Below are 27,140 nucleotides of genomic sequence, written 5' to 3'. Positions count from 1 at the left end.
AACTGATCTGAGACTAAGGACTTTTAAGGAAAGACATTTACTTATAAATGTAAAATATTTTGATTATTTGTTTTATGATGATTTAAATCTATAATCCAAGTTAATTTCGACCAGCACATTACTGATGACAGCTGCACTTGCACAACTCAGGCTACATCTTTTTTTATTTCTGTGTTTCTGTGACCTCAGTCACAAGAGCTGCCAGATTCATCTGGGCTATTTGATTTTAAGAGTAAACTTCTCCTGCTTCGGCATGCTGACTTCAGCACCCTCGATTACTTAGTGCTCTACTAGATCTGTTCATTAAATGTGACTGTAAAGCATGCTACCTATCCGGCAGAGAACAGCTGAAAAGCTACTTGGGTAAAGTGGAAAACTTTAGCAGCCTTTGGTCAATGGTACATTTTCCACTGTATGCAGCAGATTATGTTCTTTTTACAACCTCACTAGAAATATTCAGCATCTACTGTCCTCTTTAGGAATGAACAGAGATCTTAAATAATAAATAAAAAATGATTGAACTGAATTGCAATCGTTTATTCATTAAAATAAAAGTAGAATACTTTACGGCCTGACAGATCCTGACCCACTATAGCCTGATACTACTTTTGCCAACAGTAACACCTCAGATAAATCCCTTGAGCTACTGCCTGGAGTGAAGAGTTCAGTACTGTTGTGTGCTGCCATCTAGTGAGAAAATGATGAAAGCTATGGAGTATACAATGAGTCAAACATCTTGTTTTCTTTTGTCTCTATCAATTTATTTTTGAAACATATGTGCAATCTTTTCATCCAAACTTATTTGGTTTCCTGTAATCTACCCATTAATCAAAGATACAAAAAGTTTTTTTATCTCCTAAAAAAAAAAGCTGAAATCTTTGTTATCAATCAACATGTTGGAACAGACTGTGTGAAAGCTTTAGTCAGCGTTGAGGCATAAACAGACTCCCTGGAGCACCCAGTGGGAGATGTGCATGGTGGTGAACAGGTCCGCCTCAAACACCAACCCCACACTCATTGCATTCCTCCGCAGAGACGTGGTGTACACTGGTGTCCGTATCGTATTCTGTGGTACAAAATACACATGACGGTTAGGAAAACACATCAAAACAGTGAAGTAAGTTATTATATGTATGGAGGCCAGTAGTGCCTGTGGTCCACACCTGTAACCTCAGGCGGTGTGCCTCTATGGGGATGACTCTGAGAATGGGTAGTTCAACAACCAGAACTTTTGGTTTACTCTTCACCAGGCAGCCCTTCTCTGTGTCCCAGTCCGCTCCCTCCAGATACAGACCAGACACAAAGCAGCCTGCAGGGGAAAACACTGTCAGTCTTTATAACCCATCACTGATTATGCTGCAGATGGGGAGTGTTATTTCATTACCCTGTCCAGGTCTGTCACTGATTTCATCCTCACTGCAGTACTGGGTCACCTGTGTGTACAGCGTGGAAAGATCTAGAGGCCAACCATTTTTCCTGCATGCGGCTTGGACCAGGGCAGTCAGGTAGGACTCTGGGATATGGAGTCCTGACAGCCACATAACCTTTGGCTCTCCCTCATCCACCTGGTAGACAGAAGATACACAAATACATTAGACATACAGATGCTCTCTCTACTTTTTAATGCCAGAACACAAAGGGCGACATATTAGAGGTGATCTGTGATAGTGTGTGTCTGTCCTCACCCAGTAGTGATACTGTTCATAACGCCTCTTGAAATGGCTAATCCAGTTGCCGAGGGACTTAAGAGTGTCAGGTGCCAACTTCTTCCAAATGGCAGGAATGTGACCATTAAAAAGGGCCCGAGCAACCTCATCCAGCTCACTGCTCATTCCAACTTCACCACCCAAGGCCTTGTGGACACAAGAGAATCAGAAAAAAATATAAACCTGTGGGAAGCACAGAGACGCAACACCTATATTTTTGTTTCCCCAATATCTTGTTGTCCTCTGCCCCTCCTTCTCACCCTCTGCAGCTCAGCCAGAGAGCGCTGCATGCGGACCACTAGCTTGTTGAAGCGCTCCAGTTCTTGAAGCAGCACCACTGACGTCGGGGAAATGTCACTCCCAAACTTTTTAAGGATCACGTCCATGTCGAATAACTTGGGCAGCTTGTTCTGAATATCCTGGGCCACCTGGCTGATGAACTCATCCCTACTGATGCTTCCACCAGATTCCCCTGAGGCATATGAGAGTGTTAAAAGACCATTTGAGATGAAACACATGGCAGCACAGTGGCGAAGAGAGTACACACCCTTAAACAGTGTGGAATTACTTTCAGGAATGCTCTTCGGCACTCAAACTCAGTGTGGAAGCAACGTCACAATTTCTTCCGTTGAAATCAATTAAGAGGCAAGATAGATGAAAGATGCCACATCATACCTGTCTGAGGCTGCAGGTCTATTAGGTGATTCCACATGTCTTTAGCTGCCTGTGTGTAGTATCCTATCTCGGCGTTAGAATGAAGACCCAATACCTCTGGTGTGTTCGCCAGTGGCAGCGTCTCAATCTCATCTGTAACAGATAGCAAGATTAAAATGAACAGTTTCAGCAGCTCTATAGCTCGCTCTGTCTCTGTCAACAAAATGTCCCACCCTTTGGCAGCCACAGTTTTTGCCCTGGGAGGCTACAAATTGGCATAGAGGGCACATGTTTATGAGGTTGTGTGTGCGTGTGAATGCATTTAAATGTGATGGATGCATGAACGAACACGATTGCAGCTATTCAATTTTCAAGTTTTTGTTTTTTTTTAAAGTAAGAGAATATAAAACAATGAAATAATAACTGACCAATATATACTTTCTTGAGCCCAGTTTGTGGGATCTTGTAATCCACGTCGTTGTTGCTGAAGAAGTGGAATTGCCGAAAGGTGTAGAAGAGGAAGTCTCCAAGATACTCATCCATGTAGACGGACAGGATCCTGCGGTCAAAGCTATCTATTGCTCGCCCACCATACATCACCTACAGAACATTATACAGACATGCTTAATGTCCAGCATCAGCCAGCGACACAATAGATATACAATCTATTAAAACACAATGCATTTAGCCTTACCTCCCCAATGAGGTATTTAAGACTTCCCCAGGGAATACTGCTTTCTCCTTGGTTGTGAGCTTTGGTCAGGTAGGTGTTCAGGATCTCCATACATACCTGTTGAACACATTATCATAGTTTTAACAATTAAAGTGAAATATAACTTAAATGCAGACTACAAATCAAAGAAAGTCACTTATTTCAAATGTAGATAAAATGACTCCTGTGCCACTTACGAAGAAGTCAGACTCATTGAAGTCGTATGGGACGTTCCAGCCAATCTTGCCGTACTTGCGTCTCTCTTGCACCACAGCATGGAAGAAGGACAGCACGTATACCAGGCTGCTGAAGGCAGGGTGAGGGCATGCAATCAAGCTCTCCTGGGGGATTTTAGAGTATGTGGCTCTCATGTTCAGCTTGAGACCGTTGGGAGGCTCTGTCACGACCTGCACACAATATTAAAGTACATGTGAGCACACTGACAAGTTCCAAATTCTGTCTCTATTATTATCGTAGTTAGTATCGTAAAATGTTAACCATCAAAACACCAGTTTCAACATGCAATTTGGTGTCACACTAAGCTTTCAAGACTTGCTTTTCTTAACCAAAGAAAAACTGTCTCCTCCATGCTCATTGAATGTGGATACACAAAGAAAACACTTTTGAAGAGAAAATGTGTTTCACCTTTAGAGACTTTTGCAGTATGCCAATAGGGAAATCCGTGATGGGGTTGGTGGTGACCCACAAGCGGAAGTTGGGGTTGGGCTTGGTGATCCTCTCTAAGGACTTCTCCAGTTCCTTCAGCCACTTTACCAGCAAGTGGCAGTTCTGTAGCATCAACCACTGACCACGGGACGCGGCCCTCTCCAGCAGCTGCAGTGCCACCTTTATCACAGGTTCAGAAGACAGTGACCCTCAACCTCCGAACTTTGTATTGTTACTTAGTGCGATTACTTCCTTATTCCCACACTCATTCCATGTGACTACACTTAAAGCTTTGCAGCCGTCATATGGAAGATAAGTCTTCAGTACCTTCTCTTGGCCTTGGCCCATAGCAAGGAACTTGAACTTGTTGTCTCCAAAGCCTGACCTCTCGGCTAGTTTCATGAGGTCAGCAGCTGGATCAGAGCCGGGACTCAAGATGAAGATAATGGGGGAGGAAGGTGTGCTCTGCTCATAAATTGCATCAAAGCTGATCACAGGGGGCTGCACATATCTGAGGAGAAACACATGAAAACACATAGAAACTCAGGGCTTGGTTTCTCTCTGTGCAAATATCTACATTTTCTATAAACATTGTCAAATAATTGTGTTTAGTCGACTTAAACAGCGCCACAGTGGTGTATATACTGTAAATACATTATACAGTATATACTATATATATATATTTAACTGCAATATTGCAACAGAAACGGTCTCACTTCTCGCCCATGGTGATAGTGATGTAGTCAGTCACAGCTCTGTAGATCCTATCAACACGGAAGCAGCGCAGCAACAGCAGCTTCTGAAAGGCCGACAGGTTCTCTTTATACTTCATGGGGAATTGAGCCTGTTCTGGTCCATCTAAGTCATACCACTAAGGAGAAAAAGAGTGAGGGTTAAACTCTCAGCCGATTCAGTAACATGAGTAGTGATTCCTGTCACTGTGGTCACTTACAGACTTCCAGTCAGTGGAATTTTTCTCCACATCATCCGGTAGAGAGCCAAACTGCTCAGGAAAGACTTCTGCTAGTTTCACTATGTCTTCCCAGCCCTGGTTTGCGAGCCAGTCACAGGGCTTTTTACGTGTGCTCTTTTCCAGGGATAGATTACCTTTACACGCGAGGTGGAAAAACAAGAAGATTTGCTTTGAACACTGATTGCATGCACGTTTGTCTGAATTTGTGATCACCATTATCTACTTAAACATATTAGATGAGTTTAACTTCTCTGGATATCTCACCCTTGATAAAGAACTCCAGCTCCTCCTGAGGTGACCTCCCTTCCGCCTGCTCAATCTTGATGGTCAAGTTAAAGGCAAAGAGCAGCTTGTGTCTCTCAAACAGACCTAAGGATACACATTCAGTTCAGGTTAGAAATAACCAAAAAGTAATCATCAATACTAAGTTTTATTCCTTTTCCATCCATTCCATTAATCCAATTAATAATTTACCTGTGCAGCCATAGTTATAAACACTGTATGTCAGAGTGTTCATGATGTTCTTCAGTCTTCTGAGAAGGACAGAGTCAGGTAGAGATTTGCGCAGTGAAAAGTCAAAGACGTCCAGGTAGGAGGCCAGAGAGTACTGGTACATGCTGTTCACCAGAGCCATTTCTGTCAGTACGAAGAACAGGATAGCACCGCGCTTGGAAGCAGGTCGGTAGCCGTCTCTGAGTTTATCAATGTCCACAGATGTCTTCTCGGCCAACTGTAGTTTCTCAGATACCTGATGATCACAACATCACATAAATGAAAAAACTACAATCGATGACTTCAGTGAAAATGCTTTTATTCCATGAGTTCACTGATGCTTGCTGTAGTCAAACTGACCTCACTGGCTTTTGACTTTGTCTCCTCCAATGTGTAAACCAGCTCTGTGTTATCCAGCATGTTGCCTGTAGATGTGGCCAGCTCTCTGAGCAAGGAGTCCCCGAGGTTCTTCAGCAGCTTCTTATTGTTGCTTGTCTCTTGAATCAAACGCTCACGCTGCTCCTCCAGCTCCTTCTTCTCAAAGCCCATGATAACACTCAGCAGCTGGTCCTCCAGACCCTTAAGAGTCACTACACGTAATATAGATACAATAAATGGACACAGACAAACAGGCATTCAGAACATGCTGTTCAAATGTTACAGACAAAACCATGGTTGTCATCCCAAAAAATCTTACCAGTATAATTAATGACCATGGCTTTTCCGAACACTGATGGGGAGTATTTGGGGTTAGAAAGTTTGGTGTTGAGGTAGAGTTTAAAGTTGGGATCGTAGTCCACCTCCTTGTCACCCAGCGTGAGGACCTGTCTGCCCTCTGCCCCTCTTACGTTCTTCTCGAGGACATTGTCAATCACAGGATCAATGTACTCATCCACATCTTGAAAAAGGAATGGGAAGCCATATTTAATAGCCATCTCTAGCTGCTTCAGGAAGTCTGGATCATTGAAAGATGAGATCTGGGAAAGAAAAGGATGTTGACGATGTCAGGACGGCGTGTTGTAAGTCTTTACTGAGCACCCTGTGGGCCAGCGTACAATCGGGGCAAAATTAATATTGATTTAATAATAATAATAATAATAATAATAATCTTTATTTATATAGCACATTTCATAACTACTATGAAGCTCAAAGTCCTGCCCATTTAAAAAATAAAATAAAATAAATAAAAACAGAAAAGCTTACATTTACAGTGCATTCTTTTTGCACTTACATTTTTTGTGCAATTAAAAAAATGTCAACAGCTGAATAGAGACAGGAGTGTGTTGATGGTTTACTGTATTTAACTGTGTGCACTTGTATGCTTTCTTAGTAACGTGTAACGTTAGATAGCGTATTATAACTTTTTTTTTTTTTTTTTATGGGTGTAGGCTACTATAGCATTGTTGGCCCTGATTGATTGATCATCCTACTTTCCATGCGTTTCATGGTATGCATTGTTAATTAAACTTCTGATCACCAATCCCTGTAAATATTTTGTGTGTGTGTGTGTCAGTTGTCGCTGTTAATTAGCTATGGTTCTGAAATTTATCAAAATTCGTACAGCAAAAAGTCATATAGGCTATGGTTGTTGCAGAATGTTTATCTTGGGGCCAGATGGGGCATTTAACTGTTTTGAGCACCCACCGGCAGAAACTAAAAATAAATAAAACTGCACCTATGTTAAAAGTGCTCATTCTGGGGCTGTCACCAATAGGAAGCTAACTCAGCAGTCATTCTGGGACTAGTGTGCAGTAATGAAACTTAGCCTGTAAAATAATTAAATATTTTGTACCTTGAGGTTATTGTTTTCCTCTTTCTTCTTAATCCAGTTGAGTGCTTGCTGTTGTGGGTCAATACACATGGGAAAACGGCTCCCCCTGCTTGTGAGGATTCCATTCTGCACTGAGAGTTCATCTGGAGGCAAGCCCTCTGAGCCCCATCTATCACATAGGGATTATTTGACACATGGTTAGCCCTATAGTCAGTGTGCAGCCAAAATAAAGACAAATCCACATACGTGCAACAAGCACCTAGCCTGCTACCACAACACCTAATTCCTATCGTTTGATTGGATAAAATCATATTGCATATTGTCTTCTCAAGGTAAAACTCACCTGCTGATTTCTACCTCATCAGTCAGAAGACTTTCCACTTTGTAAGGCTGGCTCAAGGGGATGTTTCTATCCAGCACATCTTTTACCCACACTTGGTATACCATGTCATTCCTGAAGAGCCAACTGAAGGCCCCTACATAACTCAGGAAAGCAGCAGATATCAGGCAGTCACCCAGGAGACGCACTCTACGCTGCTTCAACTCCTCCAAATCTTGTGTCCATCTGAGTGGTGATAGTTGAAAGAGGGAGTAGTAAAGAGAAATAGATGAATGGACAAAAGGAGATTAAAGTTTGGTGAGGTTAGGTTAAGTGTTGTGACTTCATGTGTAATATATTTTACAGCCTCACCGTTCATTCTCAGAGCTCAAGCCAGAGATGAGTTTGTCAGCCGCTATCAGCCTCCTCTCCATGACCTCAGCCTCATCCTGTAGCAGCTGTTTCTCCTCAATAGCAGCTTGGTACTTCACTCCAAGAGCATGCAACTCCTTCTGTATATTGTTAAGCTCACTTTGAATGCGTTCCAGCTCCTTCTTACTCTGAAAGAAGTTCTTCTCTAGGCGTGCAACCTAAAAACAAATTGGAAATAAGCCTGTTCAATCTTAGTTTCTACTCATAGAGCATGATGTTAGCGTGTACAAACTTTACATTACCTTCTCTCTCTTGGGTTTTATCTCCCTTGCAACTTCACAGTAACCCATGATAGCCTCGACAAACTTGAGCATTCCTGAACCGGCCTTACTTATGCCTTGCATCTCCTCAAAGCTGGTCTGGAGGTTCTTTAGGAAGCCTAGCCATTTGCAAAGAAAACAACTTAGCATACTTTGCAAATGGAAATGCCACTATCATATACAGATGGATATGCAAATTTATTTGCAAATTTCCCCGCAGCGGGACTAATAAAGGATTATCTTATTTTATATTATTCATATTATTATTCATATTATTCATAGATCATGAAGCCCACTTACCTTTGACAGTCCTGACCTGGTTATTATTTATGGAATCACAGTCCATTTCCATCAGCGAGCGCAGGAAGTTAGCCTCTGACATCATACCCTTGGCTGACTGCCAATTGATCTCCTTGTAGCCACGCATCACCAGGATGCACTCACAAACCACCTGCACCTGTTTGGGTGGCTTGGCAAACGATCTGCGCAATGAACCAGCCAAAAAATGCAGATATAGTGAGAGTTTTGATTAACAGATGATAAAAGTTTACTTTATGGTCAGGTATGTCAAGTATTAAGTTTTCATGATAATAAATCGGCGCCCGATTAAACATTGTAGAATATTAAGCAACACCACATACAGTACGTTTTGGATTAACATTATTTACAGATGTTTAGTCCCTGTTTGCTCACTCATTTTGATAAATCATCGTCAGCTTATTCAACAACTGAATGAAAACATTGCTCTGAGTGAGGATTAAAGTTTACCGGATCTCTGTGACATCAGATTTCTCCAGGTCTTGCAGGGCGTTGCGGGCTGCCGCTAATGCCGGCAAGGCCTCAGCCAGAGAACTTTCAGCTTCTTTTTTCTCCACAGCTATTACTTTGTTCTGCACTTCAATCTCTTTGGCTTTGTCTTCTGCCAGAGTCTTTTTCTCCTCAGCTACAAAAGGAAACGTTATTGATAAGTGTTTTGTAAATGTTGTGTTTTGTTTTGGAGGCTTACAGTACACTGACTTCATCATAAACTCCAAGTTAAGAGATGAGGGACCCACTGACCTACAGTCGTGTTTGTGCCGATCTCATTCAGCAGGGCCTCACAGGCTATGGACTTTTCAGCGAGGACCACCTTCTGCTCCGCTAGCTTGATATTCAGCTCAGCCAGCTGCACACTTGCCTCCTTCAGTTTATCCAAGCCTCCCTCTAGATGCTTGCACTGAGCTGGAACAAGAAAGAACAAGTTAGTAAAACAAAGTCTTTAAAATAATCAATGCACAGTAGCCCTGTGGCACCAGTCTAACCCTTCACACAGAGGTACAGACTTCATAACGTGTTCCATCTTCTCACCCAGAATATATTTGTCCTTTTCCTCCAAGAGGTTAGAATAGGTGCTGATGAAGTCCAAGTAGTTCTTTGGAGTAACATAGTTGCAACGTCTGAGTTTCTGCTGGAACAGCTTGCTAAAGTCACCCACAGAGCTATGGACCATGCACACATGAGCTATCACTGCTGCAGAGTGTGCCTCAGGAATCATTGGACTTTCACCTGTTGAACAAAAAAATTTGAAACATAAAAGAAAATCTAGATTTAGGGATAATTTATTACCCTAGGTCTCAATATAGTTAAATACAGTTAAGAAAACCCTTAAATGTCTGTCTAAAAATAAACTTTTCCATAAAATATGCATTTAAAAAAGGTAGAAATGTGTGTATTACACACCAAGGAAGGACTGAGCGACTGCAAGTAAGGCCTGTGGAGGCCACGGCAAGAACCAGTCTATCACAGTGTTGTTCATCAATCCTGGGAAGTTCCTGCAGCGTATCCTGAGGGTGTCCCCTACTGGAGACATGCCTAATACAATGTGTAGATTGTTGGCGCTCTTGTTGACAAAGTACTGCCACACACACTCTTTCGAGGGACCTGCTCCCATCGAAAGAGCCTCATCACGAAGCTGGTTGAGAAGTGACTCCTTCTCATCATCAGGGAACAATGCAGGAACAATCCCTAGAGAGAGCATGATCAGTAACGCAGCTGTAGCTTTTAAGAAGATTAAATGTAGTGTGTGCCAGGAGGTTAGTGTGACATCCAACCTGAGGTGAGCATGTTGTTTATGAGTTCCAAGAAGCCTTCCTCAGCAACATGGGCATCAGTAAAGAGGAACACTGTCTTCTTATTTTCAATGCCGAGCTTCAAGTACAGTGCTTTCAGGTCATCGCGGAAGTTTGACTCATTGTATCCTCTGCTAAGGGTTATCTCGAACACCTGGAAAAAGGAGATTGCATTACTAAATGGTAGAGTTCTTTGCAAATATTACTCTATGTGTGATGTTTTACACCATAGAAAGCAGAGTTAACAACCCCTTTTCAAAAGATGACTAGGAAGGTATAGTTAGTTTAATGCTGCTTAACCTCTTTAACCCTAAGATTGCATTTCAATTATTTCTTTAGTAGCTTTTAAGTTAGAAGACTCCTGTTTTCTACATTGGAAAACTAATGCTTCAATAAGATGCCACATTCTTACGGCAGTAAGTTGAAATATTATAGATGTCTTGTATCGTGTAAACATTTTCTAATTGCTTGGCATGACACATGTGGTGTCTAGTAGTGAACATTTAAAAAAGAAATTGCATATATGACTCTAACTGAAAGCCTAGCCAAGAAAATAATATTTGATATTTGTTCGTCATTGATAATAATTTGCCATTTAACCACAACCATCGTGGTTCTTGTGTTTTACAACCTCACAACCAGCAGCGAAGGCAGCGAGCTTGGTGAGGGACTGCTTGCCAGAGCCCCCCACGCCGACGAGCAGCGCATGGCCACGATCAATGCGGACGATGCGGTGCACACGGGTCAGATGTTCCAGAGCATCGTCAAACAGTACCAGGTTCATCCTCGACTTGTTTTCATTGTATTCCTCTAGAATTTCCTGCAGAATGCAAAAACACAGTGGTCTCTCAGTATGTGAGGATAAATGATTGACTGAGACCACCCATTGTGATTAATAACACAGGTAATAACTTGTCAATACCTGAAACAGGGCTTTAGACGCGTCATAGTCCTGTATGTCCTCATAGACCCTTTGTTCACTCTCACTGAGGGCTGTCCTGTAGTCTCCAAAAAGAATTGGGTCCCTCATGACTGCCTCCATGTCTGACTTGAAATGCTCCTCAATCAGGTTCTTTAAGTGTCCTTGGAGCTGGTGGCCAATCACATTTGGTACATTTGTAAGGTGAAATACAACACCGCTGAACTATTCAGTATAAAGCAGATGAGCATACACTTAATACACCTAATACACGTAGTTACAGTGTGAGGAACAATGAACATGTTGTATTTGTTGTTGCAGTCAATACAAAGGAGAATATACAGAAAATGTCTTCCACGATTATTAATAATTATTACCAAGGCTTTGTCAGTTTCATCAATGAGTCTGTCGTGGAAGACTCTCAGGCACTCATTTCTCCAGACTCGCACAAATTGGGTGACAGTCAAAAACCTGTTAGAGTGTAATAAGGTAAAGCAAATACATATTTAAAAACATAGACAAAGTCTCTGTTAATTTGTGAGTAAATGTGCCGGATCAGACCTGTCAGGTTGGATGAGGGTCAGTCCATTGTAGACTCTTGACAGGTCCCTCAGGTTGAAGATGTAGTGGAACTTGGAGGGGGTGGGTGGCAAATCTTTGATGATGTTGTTGTACAGCTCCAGTGTGCAGAAGGTGACTTTATCACAAACCTTCTGTATGGCGTCTTCAAATGCCTAAAATATTTGACCAAGGTTATTAAATCTGAGTGATATGGATGATTGAGTTTCTGATATGTATTGATTTATGTGTGACATAGATACTTACTCTGGTGTGGCCTTTGATAATGGAAGCATAGATAAGGTGGAGGGAGTCCACTGCAGGGAAGGGGATGCTAAAGACACTGAAGATGGAGATGAAGCGGGGATCTACCTCGTTCCTGCCACCTCCTGCCTTTCCCATGGCAGCAATAAAACCAAGGTCCTTAAGGGTTTTGTAGTTAAGATCCTTCCCTCTGTCATATATGCCTCCCCGGTCCAATAACAGCTTCAGAAGTGCAATGGGCTGCTGTGTGCCGTAACTATCCACCTGGACAAGCATATAGTATATTGTTAATATCAAACATACAAGCTCTTGCACAGTGAAGGAGTTACGAGACTTTGTTGAGAGTTTGGAGTAGGTACCTTTGGCATATTCATGTCATCCATAAAGACCAGCAGTCTTTTCCCCATAGGAGGCCCATAAATCTCTTTGGTCCTTTTCTCCACATTGGCCTCCAAGTTCCGCTGCAGGTCCATTGAAGTTGTTCTGGATGAGAAGTTGATGATCAGAGTAATCTAGAAACAGAAGAGAACAAATGTTAAGAATATCATGTCAAGTGACACAACAAATGTGTGTGGTAAACTTACCTTTGTATCTGCATTGAGGTTCTTCAGGAAGTTAAGAATGGTGGCAGTCTTGGAAGTGCCAGACTCTCCAACCAGAAGCACTGGCCTCTTTATCTTCACCATCTGTTCCAGGATCCAGCTGGCTCTCGTAGTGTCGATAGTTGGCACTAAAGCAAAGATGGAGGACAAAGAAAATTAAAGTGGAAGAAGGAACTCAGGACGGCCAAAAAATTTAAATCAATATTTATGCGGGACACTTGATTTGTCCGTGCCTCACAGCTCACAGAATTGACCTTTACCTAGAATATCAGCAAACTTCATCTCAGGGTTGTGGATATATTTGGTGACCAGAGAACTCCAGGGAACCCACTTCTCTTGTGTTCCATCAAAATGAAAATCATACAGTGTGGGGAGGTATCCTGTTTGGATGCAGACACAAATAAAAGCCACTTGAACTTATTCATATGGAGAATTAAAACCATAAAGCAATCCTGTTTATTCATTTTTGCAATGATGAATAATCTCATATTATATACAGTCATATATCCCGACCCCGTTATCTAGAAAATAATATTAAATGTCAAAACAAAAGGTGGGTAAATAGAAAAACATGCATAATCTAGACTTCTTTCTTTTTACCTGGGATCTCACCAGGTCCAGCCAGGGCTTTCTCATCATGCACTGTAGTTAAGCAGGAAAGCTTTTTGATGAACTCATCAAACTTGATCCTACTGCTCTCCAGCAATGTGGCCCCCAGTGAGCAGTACATTGCTTCAATGAAGTAACACTCAAGGACTTCAGCACTACTGCTTTCACTCTCCAGCAGCGCATCCAGTGTCAAACACAGCTGAGTCACCTGAACGCACAATCAACACATGCATAATTCATCCAAGTTGTCTGAATATTGGACTATACTAATCTTCAGGAAAGAATACAACAAAACTGGTACTGGAGTACATTTGAGAAAGATGGGAATAACCTACCATGTTTAGATCTGTCTGAGGGACAATAGTCTTCAGTTTCTGGCCCTGTTTGCCATCGACAATACCATCCACAATCATGTCAATAGAGCTGTGAACATATTTCTCAAACAGTTTGTTGAGCACTTCTTGTTCCTAAAAAATTAAAAAACAGTGTTGAGATATTATTAAATTAGAAGCAAGTACAGTTATCATATAGTGATTATGTTTTATCTCATACCCCGTCCGGTCTGTTGTTCACCCATCTCTGCCAGTATGGGGTATATCTCAGGTTTTTGGGGTCAACAAAAACCATCCCACAGCGGGAAACAGTAGCAGGGGAAGCATACTGCAGATCTCCAACCTGTGATGGTGAAGTTTACTTACATCATTGCTCTGAAAGTTGCTTCGCAGAAAGGTGAAGGGAAAGCTATTCTGCTGACAGCCATCTTGAAATTCAGACAAACCTCAAACAGCAGGGCGCAGTGATTCTGTAAACGGATCCGTTCTCCATTGGCTAGAGTGAGGATCTTGTTGTCATCCATCACTGAGTTCATATTCTCGACCCACAGAGCATCCACATCCCCATCGAACAGGATGTACCTGTGAGCCAAAGTTCATGTAGTATGAATGAATGAATGGCATCACTGAAATATTGCACATATTAATGAACTGAATGATAAAATGTCTCATTTATGATTATTTATTTTTGTCACCTCCGCTCCTTTTTGTCAGTAGGTCTGTTGATGTCGCGGAAGATGTTGGATAAGATCCCATCAGTCCAGTCTCGAGTGTCAGGGTCAAGAATGCCGTAAAGTTCAATGACACTCATGGCTTTAGCGTTTAGGGGATACAGCTTGGTTTGAAATCCCAATCTGATGATGAGATCAAATAAAGACTACTATTGTGCACACTTAAAAAGTTCAGGAAGGTGGTGAAAACTTAAGTGGTGTAAACTGACTTGGTCTGAGCTTGACATAATGTGCTGATCACAACTGATTTTCCTCCACCTGTTGGGCCCACAATCATAGTAGTGTGTCTAGTCATCATCGTCTCATACATCTGCACCACTTTATCCACCTGAAACAACAGCCAGCATAAAGAATGAGATATGTCAACATCTAAACACTTATGGTGAAACAACATCTCTGCTTCAGTAACTCAACAATCTTTAAGTTGTGTAGGAAAGCCTGTATCTCAAAAATCTGATCTAAGACCCAGATGAGGCACCTGGTTAGGCAGCATGACATATTTGTTCTCTTGTAGGATCTCTTCCACAGCATCATTGTAGTTGGGATAGCGAACACGAGGGCAGTCCAGACCAGGAAACAGATCTGAGATCAGCCCGAGGAACAAGGGCACATCCTCAAATACAAATTTTGGCAGGTTCATGTCCCTCAGAGCACGCATCAACACCACTTCCTGTGGAGAGGAAAGACGAAAGTGTTGCATTTTTCAAAATGGGTCAAAGTGATGGTGAATTTATTAGAGTCAGTTTTTAAGCCACACTGCAGCCCCTACTTCAAATAAACTGACAAGGAGCAGTAAAACCTGTTAGTAGTAATTACTATAGTACCAAAAGTATTGCCTTCTCATATTCTCTGAGGCATCTGCAACATTACTTGACACAAGATACTAAAAAGAACCTCATCTAAAACAAGTTGCCAACAGCTATCAAGCTTCAGTCTATACTTGAGGGATCACAAATAAATAACTCCCTAGTTCCATATTTAATGTAAGCAAACATGAGTAGTTTTCTATTTACTTTATGAAAATGAAACAGGAAAAATCTTGTTGTGTCTCTACCTCACTGAGGTCTGGTGAGCCTCTCTTCAGCTCTCCTGCCATCACCAGGACAGACTTCAGAGCTCGCAGGCCAAAGTCATAATGAGACTGCTTTGAAAGCTGCTCACGTGCCAGCTTATACAGTACTGTCATCTTCTTTGCCAGAACCTGAATTGAATACAATCATAAATATGAAATCCTTAAAAAGAAATTGAAATGTGTAGCTGCAAGCAGTGCAGTTTGGGATTTTTTTTAATGTTTACAGAAAAAAACGACACTCAGTAATTCATATAAATGATCCTTGCATTTCTAAATTTCCTGAAATAACTTGGACATTACAGCAATGCTTTCTATAAATAGTGTTCATTATGCATTGTTTAGGAGGAGAGTATCACATAAATAGTATCAATGTAATCTGTGCTTTGTGTGTGTGTGTTTCCCTCACCTTGGCCATTAGGAAGCCCTCAGAGAAAAGCATGATCTCACAAATCTGCTGCAGGTCAGGCACAATGACCACCACAGGCCTGAAGAGGGCTTTGACTGATTCTGGCAGCTCTGTGCGTCCTGCATACCCTGGGTTCATGGTGATAAAAATCCCCATGCGGCTGTCCAGGCTGATGTCTTGCCCTTCAAACTGATGATCATAGGGAAATGTAGCTGTTTTAGGCGGTGTAATGGTCATTAACTGTTCTGTGTTTAGGCTAAAAAGCAAGCAATCAACCTAAACTATCATGACAGAAATTATCTTATTTGTTATACATCAATGAATAAATATGAAAACTGGAAATATTTTCAATGTATTCATTACTGGTTCTGCATAACAAAAGCAGACTTACATGAAACCTTTTAAGCTGAAGAATGAGAGCATTGCGGATTGTCTGGATTTGGGAGGAGATAACTGACAACACCGAGGCATCAATTCGATTGAACTCATCAAAGCAGCCCCACGCTCCACACTGGGCAAGGCCAGAGAGGATCTTACCAAAAGCCTGCACACAGAGAGGAAAGGAATTCAAGGAAAAAAGCAAGTGACAAATGAAGAACAGAGACTGCAACAGAGCAGAGAGATGTGTGTCTTATATGCCAGTGCCACTTTCCATTTTATGCAAATCCAATGGACAATAAAGTAATCTGAATTTAAACTAATGGATGTCCTTTCTCATCAAAGTTCACAGAACAGGTTTATGGTGCTAAGATGTTTTTCAGTAGCTGTTGGCCCTTTAAGTGAAGCCTTTCTTACCATGTAGTCCATGCCCTCACCGCAGTTAGTAACCACACAGAGCAGGCCTAAAGCCTTGGCCAGATCCTTGGTGGACTCTGTCTTTCCTGTTCCAGCTGGTCCAGCAGGAGCTCCACCCAGGTACATGGAGAGAGCCTGTATCACATCACACCAACATACAGGCATCATGTTGTCAAAACAAGCTGACAGAACAATTTACGAGCTTGGGTGTGGTTGATAATAAATGTGCAAAGCTTCTCAAACCTGTGTTAGGGTGAGGTAGATACGGTCTGTCAGGGGGGTTATAACCAATCGACCGTTCAACCCCATGTACTCGTAGCCGTAAGAGAACGTAGCACTGCACTGACGCACAAAGAGGTTGTCAGGTTCCCGGAGCCAGTAGAATCTGAGCTGGCTTTCCCACTCAAATTCTTGTGCGTCCATTATACTGGAAAGAGCATTTAATTGTTATTTATTGTATTTTATTTTTATCTTATTAAAGTTATTTAAGGATTTAAGGATTTAAGTTCATGTCATGTCTTTGAAAAATGTTAAAACTGGCAGAAGTTTACCTGTTAAGTACAAAGTTGTCGACAATGTCTCTTGCATGGACATCGATGATGAGCACAGTGTTTATCTTTTTTCTGTCATTACTCTTCATGGGTTGTGTAATGCGTGTTACCAGCTCATCAATCTGCTGGTGCATTTTCTTAGCATAGTTCTTCAGTGCGTACTTCTCTCCTTTCTTCACATTTTGAAAGATATCCTCTACCTCCCAGGTCCACCACACTTGATTGGCTGCCAGCACCACCATGCCCTGGTACAGCAACATCCAATCCATCCTATGAGGAAAGGGAATAACAAATTAACCGCAACTCTTTTGCATACACAGACATTGGCAAAATTGTTCACACATGTTATATTTACACACACCTGCTCCTGTCCTCACAGTAGTGGAAGATTGCTTCCTTGGTGATAAGTCTATTAGTCCTCCTCATCTCTTGTAGTATTCCTGTCATCCACTCCTCTACCCTGCCCTCCACCGAGATGGGCTTCCTCAGCTCCATCACCTCACCCTCAGCAGACACCATGGCTCCAGCTACTGTCTCCCCATTGCTTTCCACATCAAACCTCAGAGATGCTATGTTGTCATACATCTTGTGGAACAAAGAAAACAAAAATATCTAGGAATATGTTTCACACACATGGCAAGCAGTGATCCTCCTCATTTCTACTTTGAAGAACGCTGCCTTATGTCTTTTATGTCACTCAGACTTTGTCTGTCGTGGCCTGATACCTTGATCATGTGCTCCTGGACACAGGCAGGGTCATTACTCCCCAGAATGCTGAGCAGTTCATCATCAGATATGAAGAAGAAGCGGGGAAACGCATTCCGCTTGGAGTCCAGGTAATCATTCAGACTCTTCTGGCTCCTCTCTAGACCATCACTCAGGGCCTGCAGTTCTGTTAGCCGGTTGGGAATCAGGCAACACCGCTTAATGTTCGGACCCTTCACTGTGTCACTCATTATCTTAACAAAAAATGAAGAACAAGATGTTATTGTGAGATGTCCAGTAACATAGTGCTTTGCTTTAATCAGGCTAATATTTTTTGCAAAACTCACTTCTTTAAACTTTTTGTCAATTTTATCAAATTTCTTGGCTTCCTCTGGTAACTGCGAGGAAATGTCTCCGCCGATGAATATGCTCTCCAGGTACATCCATTTTCGTTGTACTAGCAACAATACCTGTGCAAGAAATAATTTTTTAGCAGAAATGTTATGGATTGGCTTACGTCCGACGGGAGATGGTCTCACTGACCTCTATGGTCTCACTGATAAGGGACAGGTCTTTCTCCCATTGTTGTATGGTGCCAAGGAAAGGTCCAACAAAACGACTGCCCGCCATGCTCTGCAAGTTCATGGCATCGTTGTCCACATTCAGCAGGATCTCGTCCACTGCACCCAGAATAAAACCACGTTCCTGGGTGCCTTTAAAATAGGGCAGCACGCTGAACTTCATGTTTTCCCAGGTATCAACCACCTCCTTCACTCCCTGGAAACACACACAAACGCAGGTATTTGTGATTTCACTATTAAACTGATACAACTGTTCTCAGACTCCAAATTGAAATAATTCCCACTTGCCTTTTCAATACTGAGCTCTTTTACAGCAGAGGTGACAATGTCACCTATGACGTTTGCATATTTGTTCAACTCCATTGCAAACATGTTCTCCAGAGTGAAGCTCTCAGGGTTCATCTCAAAGCTAGTGCCGGTCCTTTCCATCAGTTCCTTCCAGTGTCTGTGGTCCGAAATATAAAATCACATGTTCATTTCATGTTTTCATAACCATCATATCCATATCCTGGACAAGATACAATTTAAATATTTAATACCCTACTCCCATTTTGTTTTGGGTGTCAGATTTATTCCAGTTATGTTCTGGTGTCAATCTGTAAACTGACCTGTCTCTGAGGGCCTCATTCTTCAGGTCCAGCAGAAGAGGCAGAGACTCTCTGAATTCCTTCATGCGTCCTTCTAGGAAGAAGGCCACAGGTAACGCCCGCACATCTTTGGGCAGCTGCCTCAAGCTTTTGATGAAACCCTCGACCCCCTCCTGTAGCAGCTGGATGTTTAAATTCACCCACAATGTCTGAGACCACTCTGCCTTTGCGTCCTAAATGATGTAAGGACAAACAGTTGAAATACCTTAAAAAACATGTTGGCCAGAATTATGTTTAAATGTCCCAATACGCAACCACATCCGACCTTCTGAGCTTTATAGACACCATATATCTGTCTCAAGCCATTCATGTCCTTCTGTATGCTGACAACTACTGGGTACCCAGTGACAGGTAGGTCCAGAAGCTTCTCAGCATTGGCTAGCTGCTGCCGTTCTGCCAATATCTTGGCAAGGTCTGCCTCATATGTTTCCATAATAGTCAGTCCTGCAAAGAAAAAGAATGTTGGTTCCTCTACTACATTTCATAATTTAACACCATATATTATTGCTCTGAATATAACAACTGAAGTCAGGGTTTAAGTGCACAAGTACCTTTCTCTAAATCATCTCCCACAGCTCCAGGACCATGCATGTTGAAACTTTCAGCAAAGATAGACGATTCCTGCTTAAACTCCTCAATCTTCACCTTTGTAGTCTTTGTGTGTAGGGGGTGAGAATAGGAAAAGAATCTACATGTACATTTCCAAAAAACAAAAACTCAATTTATGTTCTATCAGATTGTGCCAGTTTGATGTCTTACCTGAGTAAATGATTTCTTGACACCTTTGCTCAAACGTCGATCCACTTGCCTGGATTCTGCTAACAGGTCATTCCACATCTGGTCAATGCTGGCCACCAGCTCCAGTTCATCCTCTCCGACCTACACAAGGAAAACAGAACATCGGACAATCAAAAAGGGAAACAGTATCAACTTGTGCTTTCAATGTGCAATGATTTAACATTAAGCAAACAGTACCTCCACTTTGTACATGGCCAGTGTTCTGTATCGTTCCTGAATATCAATGAATCTCATCTCCACATCTAATGACATGTCCCTGATGTCTGATATGGTGCTTAGGACAGACTTCAGGACATCAAAAGTGTCCGGGTTTTGTTTCAGGTTTTCAGAAAGTTGCTGTTGGATAGAATAATGGTAAGTATAAATCACACATAAAAATAGGAGATACTAACTATTTGACACAGTTTAGCATGATTCAGTACCATGAGTTCATCCCGCAAGTTGAAGAGATCCGCTTTGACAGGCTTGTTGAGCAGACTACCTAGTGAGCTGATCCAGGACTCTGCAGCCTCCTGCACCGTGTGAGCCAGAGGCTCCAAGTTTAGACAGATGACGTGCTCATTCTTAAACAGAGGCTCCAGCATCACTTCTTGATTGATACGAGAAAGGAACTGCAGCTTGTCATCATACATGACACAGGATGGCTTTCTTGCAGCAAACTTTTCATTGACGATGCTTTTGTTCTTTTCCCAAAGGGGCCGATAGCGTTTCCAGTGCACAAGATACTGATCCACGGAGACGAGCAGTCGCTGTATGTTCTGGGACACCGTCATGGCATTCTCATTTATCTGAGGATGCTGCCACACGTCACTGTAGAAACTAAATGTCACCACCTCATCTTCACCACCCACACGTTGTGGAGGGCACTCAATGCAGGTCCCATGCATCCAACGCACAAATTGCTGAAACACAACAGTAGGGGCCGAATCAAGTCCCATCGTCAGTGTTGCAATACAAACAATATATTTCTTAAATACAGAGGAACATTGGAAAATCATGATGATCCTACCTTGGTGCTCTCTACACAGTCTTTGATACACTGCATGATCAGCCAGTAGATCTCATTGCTTTGCGGCTGCAACACAATCTTAGGGGCAGACAGGATGACATCAACTTGAAAGAGAGCAATACTTCCCCTCAGCACCACGTTGAAGGCCTGGGTGTTCCTAAATGTGAAAGTCAACGTTACAGTGATTGAAATAGGTACTGTACTGCATTTCAATAGGGTAGTGACTATTGATGCTCATAAAGTAGATCACTTTAAAAACTTAAAGATCATGTAATTACCTGAGCACCATCTTTATAAGGGAGTCTAGCACCTTGCGTTCCCAGTATATGTAATAATCTGCCATACATTTGGCTTTGCCACTGCTGGTTCCCATGATCAAATGTTCTGTCTTAGTGATGAGGGGTCCGATGTCCGCATACTTCCTACTCAGCAAATTCACAGTCTTGGTCCGCTCTCGCTCAATACGTTCACAGAACTCCTTGACACCTTGAAAAACCATGCAATTAAGTCGATGAAAATCAGTTGAGTCTTAAAATAAAATGAATGTATCCAATAAATAATATCGTACTTGGTAAGTCGTTTGATTTGTCTGGGACTTGAAATTTCAGTAAATTGGCCGTCACCATGGATTGCAACTTTGAATCAATGTCCCTCTCATTCTTCTGAACCTGATTGACAACTAACTCAAACTTAGAGATGGCCCGAGTTCCTCGATCGATGAAGTCGCTGATGCCTAAAACCAAACACATATTATTTGATTTCAATTTTACAAACAATACTAATTTCATCAGACCACAAGTGTTCATGAATCAGATTAAACAGGCATTCCAGCCTCTGTATATACCATACCCAAAGAATTCCAGTTGAGTCTTTTGCATCCAAAATACAGGTCTGTTCTGACCGCTTTGATCTGTTCAGCCAGCATAATGAGGTGCGCCTCACTTAGGTTGTCCATCACAGAGTGGTAGCAGTTGACAACGTTGTTCAGATCAATCCCATACCTACAACCAAGGTTGAAATAGGTCAGGCCAGAGATTAAATCAATCAGTGATTCTGTGGTTTGGTACTCATTGTCTGGTGATAATGATTACCTTATTAATTTGTGCTCTTGTAAAGCAACATTTTGAGCCAGGTAAGGCACAGAGTAGCCAAGTGGCACAAGGTGGTTTGTCTCCGATATCATTTCCTTGATCTCCGGAGCAAGGTTCACTATGTATCGCACACCCATCTGGAGCCTGTTTTCAGTTGGAGGGACATCCTTAAAATCAGAAGGGAAAAAAATGAAGGGAATTTGAGAGATAGTGACTGTGTCTGCATTTTGCACAATGTGGAGTAACAGTTATAAGTATGTAAATAGATAGATACATACCGCTTCTGCATGGATTTGGTTTTCACTGGTATTTATGAGCAACAGGGAGTTTTTCATTAGCAATGGCAAGTTCCATTCTGTCTCAGCCAGCCACGTCTCATACTTCTTTACTTCATAGTTCTTGATCTTCATTGACATTTCCATGTACTTGTCCTTGGCCTGAGCAGAATGCAGTGCAAGCCACACAAAGGTTTCAATAACATTTTGGTGTCTAAACATTTAATATCTACAGTTACTTATACATTTGTGCAAGAGTGAAATAACTCACCACTTTGCACTGTTCACTCTCAAGCATCTCTGGCTCATCCAGAAAGGGAAGGATGGTTTGTTTGATGCGGTGGAAAAGAGATTGAGCCCATTTGATGGCTCCTGCCACAGGAGGCTCATTCTTATTTAGTGGTGGATTGTCCTTCTTTGCCTCAAATATTTCACTTATGCTGTCCACCTACAACAAAAACAAACAAAAAAATCTTGTAGCAGACCATCACTTTATTCAAAATTCTACTCATAAACTGGCACAACAGCACAACATTTAATATAGTTATAGTTTATTTGTACATATTTTTACAACAGCGTTGAATCATCAGGCTGAGTTGTCGTTATAGTTAACATGCAAACTACACATAGAAGGGCTGTGCAGTCCTGGAATCAAACCAGAGTCCCTCACTCTGTGAGATGTGCTAGCCACTACACCGCCGTACAGCCCATGCATGAACTCAATGTTCCTCAATAGAAGCTTTAGCATTGATCTGATTTCATCACATAATTTGATATTCATTTAAATTGAACTACAAAGTCAAATATCACCCAGCAGCTTTTCTTGATTTCATAGTACAGTACCTCTTTGCAAAATTGAGCCAGGACATCATTAAACTTTCTCATCAAATGGTTGTTGATGGCCTCTCTGGAGCGGATGTTTTTGAATTTCAGGAGCATGTCAAAGGCAGCAGCTGAAGAGCGCAGTGTCTTAAAGGACTGGTCAATGAAGTTGATGGCCTCTCCCTCAATAACCTGAGTAGTCACATGTGAGAAGTGAATCAGCATGATAACTGAGGTTTACAGCACAAAGAAAATGAGGCAATTGTATTTGTGCAAAATTACAAGCGCATTGATACGAAAATTTGCCAATTTTCAATCTCATAGGTTTAGTTTACAGTGTGGAAACCACATGCACTTTTTAACTAATGTTCTATTTGTCTCTGGGGCCCAGCTGCACAATCTGTTGTTCTTCCGTATACTGGTGACTTGCAGTGACGCACTTGGTATGAGGAAGAACTAGAGTGCTGCTTCAGCTTTGGTAGCTGTGGGGCGCATTGCAGCTCTAAAACTTCTTTGTTCTCACGTGTCAGCAAAATTGGCATCAAATTCTGAGGATTTTTTACTGTGTAGATTTTACAGTGCTTTGGCTGACTCTGATATTCAGCTGCATTCAGACAGAGAAAGGCTGCTTGAGGCTGCAGCCGCCGCAGAGCGGATGATGCTCATGCGCAATGCACCCTGTTACCCATAGGCACAGCTAGCACTGCTCTGCAACGGAGGGGAAAAGCTTTCTGGGTTTATACAGGACATAATTGTTAGTTATTATTTCTTCAGTGGACCACATTTACAATCAGCACTGATTGGACAATCCATATAAATGTGGCGAATTTTCCCTTTAATTAAACTGTTCTGATAGACAAGAACTAATATTTTCACAACTTCTGTAATTCAGAATTCCTTAACTCACCTGAACTGTAGTGTTGAAGTCTTGCATGATCATTTTCCAGCTACTCATCTTACAGATGTTGAAAGGATTAAAACTGACTCCTTCAATAGGCAACACCAGACCATCCACACTGCACAAAACCTCATCAACGCGTTTTGGGTCACCCGTCACGCTTTTTAGCTCTGGACCAAAGTTATTATAGAACTCCTCCAAAATCTGCAAAAAACAAATCAGGAAGAACTCTTTTAAAAACCTTAGTTGCTTTTAATACATCCTCAGGTTTAGTAGATTGAGTGGCCAATATTTTTATTTTTTATTGTATACGGACCTGCAAAACATTGTAATAGTCCTGGCAGATGGAAGCCATGTAATCAGTCCTCTCAAACAGTCGCTTACGGTCAAATTCCCAGCGTGGATTCCTGTCTGATTCCTCAATTTCAGCACGCACCTGGAAGTAGGATGACTTCCATTGGTCAAGGACCTGCTTAGCATCATGCACCTTGGATTTGGCCACTTCGCTGTTATCTCTGTCCAAGGCATAGAACATTGTTAAGCTATACTGAAACCACAAAACAACCAATTCAAATAAAGTATTGGACTGCCCTAAGCCTCCAATGTAATATTGAAATATATTTACACATACTTGAATAGTGTGTGGACATCAATTACTTGAGTCACACGTTGACACAGCTGCCAGGCGATGCGCTCCATAAGAGGGACCATGCGCTCATTTGTGTTATAGTGGCTAGAAATTATCCACACAATTTGCAGGCTGTTCAACAAAGGAGGGATGGTCTCCAGGAGCACACTGAAAGTTGCTCCAGTACCCAGATTCTAAAACAGACAATGTTAATTTTGACATATGTGAAGGTGAGAATAGCAAAATAACAATTAAATCACAATTCTGATTTAACAAAAACTATTCTTGGCAAGTGTGTTTTTGTAACCACTTGGCAGTTACATTGTTCAATGTTAACAGAGGAAAAACATGTCATCAAAAGAATATTTAGCAATAATGAATTGTAAAAAATGCAGCTCACCATGAAGTGTCTTTCCAGTGTGCTGAGGAAGCGTAAATTATCATCTGACTCCACACAGTATTTACTGAGTTCAGAAACTGTTTCTTCTAGGGTCTGAACAATGCCTCCATCGGCTTTGGTCATCACCTCCAAGATCTTGCACACTACAGGCTGTTTGATTTGCTCTCTCAGAACACTCAGGATGGATGAACGCTCCTGCCAAAAAGCTATCTCTGACAAAGGGCCAGGTCCCTGGAGACAAAACGAAACTGTGATTTCACATTGTGCTTCGGATATCAGTATGTGTATTCTGATTGCTTTCTTCTACATAGTAGTACAAATAGATTTTGAGCTGAAAGGGATATCAGTTGTTGGTTATATTTCAGACAATTCATCGGCAATCTTATATAGAGAGGAAATCAACGATCTAGCAGAGCGGTGCTCAGAGCACAACCTACTGTTGAATGTCAATGAACCATGGAGCTGATTGTGGATTATATAAAAAAAAAGGAGGCTAAAACACGCACCCCTGTCTACATGTTTTCATGTAGAACATTTTAACCTTGAATGCTGGGCTTGACCCCAAATCCTTCAGCTGACACCACCAAGTCTGCGTGGGTTGAAACTCAGAGTATAGGGGGAGTTACAAACCTGTGGCTTTTTGTTTTGCTGCAACTCAATAACAATGGTAATCTGAGTCTGCCAATTCATCACACACTGCTCCAACTTCTCTACCATCTCTGGATTAGAGAGCAGTACATCCACCTCCGGCTCCAGGTCTAGCTCAGGGATGTGAAGCATAGTCTCATCTGCGACAAAGAGGTTGATCTTTTGATTGTACTGTTAGTTATGAAATGAGCATTGAAAACAAGCATGAGCAGTATATTAAAGGCCTGTTATTTCTCAATTAACTGACCCGCACAAAAAAAACTGAACTGATGTTCATGAGGGGGAATTACAATGGGTTGTTAATTTTTCTGTAGAGTTCAATAAAATCTTTACTTGTTATTTGAATATCAAATAATGATAATTTCCTGAATAAAAGTCCTTGGTCCATCTAATATATCAAACCTTGCATCTGAAGGCGTTGGATAGTTGTCTCGACCATGCCCAAATACTTGTACATCCTGTTGAGCAACTCATCACGAATCGTGAGTTGCCCACTTGGCTTCACTGGACTCTTCTCATCACCCTCTCCACTGGTTTTCTCCTGAGGAGGAACTGCCCTGGTTTCATAACCTGCACCAGTTATTTTCATCTGGTGGGCAGTAATCAAGGGAATATACACCTGACGAGAGACAGAGTGAAAATATTCATCACATATTCTTTATTCAGAAGATCAAATTATTTGGTGACAATTTATCTTTGTTGTTATATCAGTCAGTTTTTGTCTGACTGTTAGTGGTTACTGACGGTTGTTTGTAGTTTTTCGTTTTACTTACATTGGCAAGTTTGTTCTGCAGCACAACAGTGGGCTGTCCAATATGCATACCAATGTCAAATAGCTTGGGCATCAGCTTATTGGCTTCATTCATGTCCAGTGGTTCAACAACGGTCTCTAGTTAAATCACAAATGACAATATCTTGTTTAATATTCTTGCATGTGCAAAAGAGGCTTGCACATGCTTAATGGTAATGATACTGATCTGCCTTCTCACCCTTTGTGTTCCTGATGAAGTAGAACACACTGGATTTCAGAAATCTCTCCGGGTATTCGTTTACTGCCACATGAAGCTCAATCTGATAGACCAGTTGAACCTCCAATTGAAAACACCAAAGCACAAATTACTTTTACATTTTTCCCTCTCCATCAATAATACACAAATAAATGATTTCAAACTCAGACACAATGCAAAAGCAATTTACACAAGAGGTTAGGAATTTAAATGTCATCTCACATGTCTGGGACTTTGTTCGTTTGACTCCTCTGAGCCTGAGGTCATCTCTGCTCCACTTGACTCCTGGTCAGGATCTGAAGATAAGATAAGATAAGATAAGATAAGATAAGATAATCCTTTATTAGTCCCGCAGCGGGGAAATTTACAGGATTACAGCAGCATAGAGGATAGTGCAAACAAGAGACATAGTAAAAATAAAAAAACAAGATGAAAATAAGTATTATAAATAAGCAAATGAGCAAAAAAAAACCCAGTAAAGAATCCACAATAACTGAAATATACAGATATAGACAGAATAGACATAACTATTATTGCACAGTGTATTTGTATTGCACAGGTTTGTACTGTCATTAAAGAGCAGCACTATTATCCACGTGATATCAAAGTTCACCATAAGGTCACAGGACTTTCACAACACATAAGTTATCCCCATGTGCCTCTCATGCATAGTTAACATGGTTGAAGGGTCCATGGAGG

At 41.6% G+C, this 27,140-nt stretch overlaps 1 protein-coding gene across 1 annotated transcript; it reads right to left on the bottom strand.

Moving 5' to 3' along the window:
* Positions 1-919: 919 nt before the first annotated feature.
* On the bottom strand, positions 920-25,903 carry dnah10 (dynein axonemal heavy chain 10). The gene is made up of 72 exons (XM_054610241.1): positions 25,837-25,903; positions 25,417-25,574; positions 24,787-25,017; positions 24,390-24,580; positions 24,075-24,273; positions 23,768-23,962; positions 22,310-22,486; positions 22,057-22,200; positions 21,764-21,909; positions 21,522-21,673; positions 21,241-21,405; positions 20,951-21,158; positions 20,673-20,829; positions 20,086-20,565; positions 19,841-19,999; positions 19,625-19,744; positions 19,417-19,519; positions 19,131-19,309; positions 18,827-19,038; positions 18,503-18,663; positions 18,181-18,410; positions 17,985-18,107; positions 17,658-17,891; positions 17,294-17,517; positions 16,933-17,202; positions 16,625-16,808; positions 16,382-16,516; positions 15,978-16,130; positions 15,587-15,775; positions 15,163-15,309; positions 14,587-14,778; positions 14,318-14,436; positions 14,073-14,231; positions 13,824-13,959; positions 13,598-13,720; positions 13,381-13,512; positions 13,037-13,253; positions 12,697-12,816; positions 12,419-12,564; positions 12,194-12,346; positions 11,838-12,098; positions 11,574-11,746; positions 11,390-11,483; positions 11,016-11,183; positions 10,725-10,913; positions 10,076-10,247; positions 9,705-9,989; positions 9,333-9,530; positions 9,045-9,206; positions 8,754-8,928; positions 8,286-8,467; positions 7,968-8,104; positions 7,666-7,883; positions 7,318-7,539; positions 6,996-7,143; positions 5,901-6,180; positions 5,564-5,793; positions 5,186-5,459; positions 4,976-5,080; positions 4,691-4,845; positions 4,455-4,609; positions 4,066-4,249; positions 3,718-3,918; positions 3,270-3,479; positions 3,055-3,150; positions 2,789-2,960; positions 2,382-2,513; positions 1,967-2,178; positions 1,686-1,853; positions 1,385-1,565; positions 1,164-1,309; positions 920-1,066 (listed from the first exon to the last, which is right to left on the bottom strand). Exons 1-72 carry the CDS (start codon positions 25,889-25,891, stop codon positions 920-922), a joined length of 12,810 nt encoding a protein of 4,269 aa, XP_054466216.1. The 5' UTR covers positions 25,892-25,903.
* Between the last annotated feature and the right edge of the window lie 1,237 nt (positions 25,904-27,140).

Source organism: Anoplopoma fimbria, chromosome 13 (genome assembly GCF_027596085.1).
Source record: "Anoplopoma fimbria isolate UVic2021 breed Golden Eagle Sablefish chromosome 13, Afim_UVic_2022, whole genome shotgun sequence".
Classification (NCBI taxonomy): domain Eukaryota; kingdom Metazoa; phylum Chordata; class Actinopteri; order Perciformes; family Anoplopomatidae; genus Anoplopoma; species Anoplopoma fimbria.
Note: the sequence above shows the minus strand (reverse complement) of the source record. Positions and strands in the feature narration are given on the sequence as shown.

Bases quoted from the DNA above. Each gene is read 5' to 3' on its own strand.
- dnah10 (XM_054610241.1), bottom strand. From the start codon at position 25,891: ATGTACAAGTATTTGGGCATGGTCGAGACAACTATCCAACGCCTTCAG. The intron at 18,411-18,502 runs GTGGGAATTATT...GTTTCCAGGGAG, and splicing joins GCTCAGTATTGAAAAGGCAA to TGAAGGAGGTGGTTGATACC. The intron at 7,144-7,317 runs GTGAGTTTTACC...CCTATGTGATAG, and splicing joins GATGAGGTAGAAATCAGCAG to ATGGGGCTCAGAGGGCTTGC.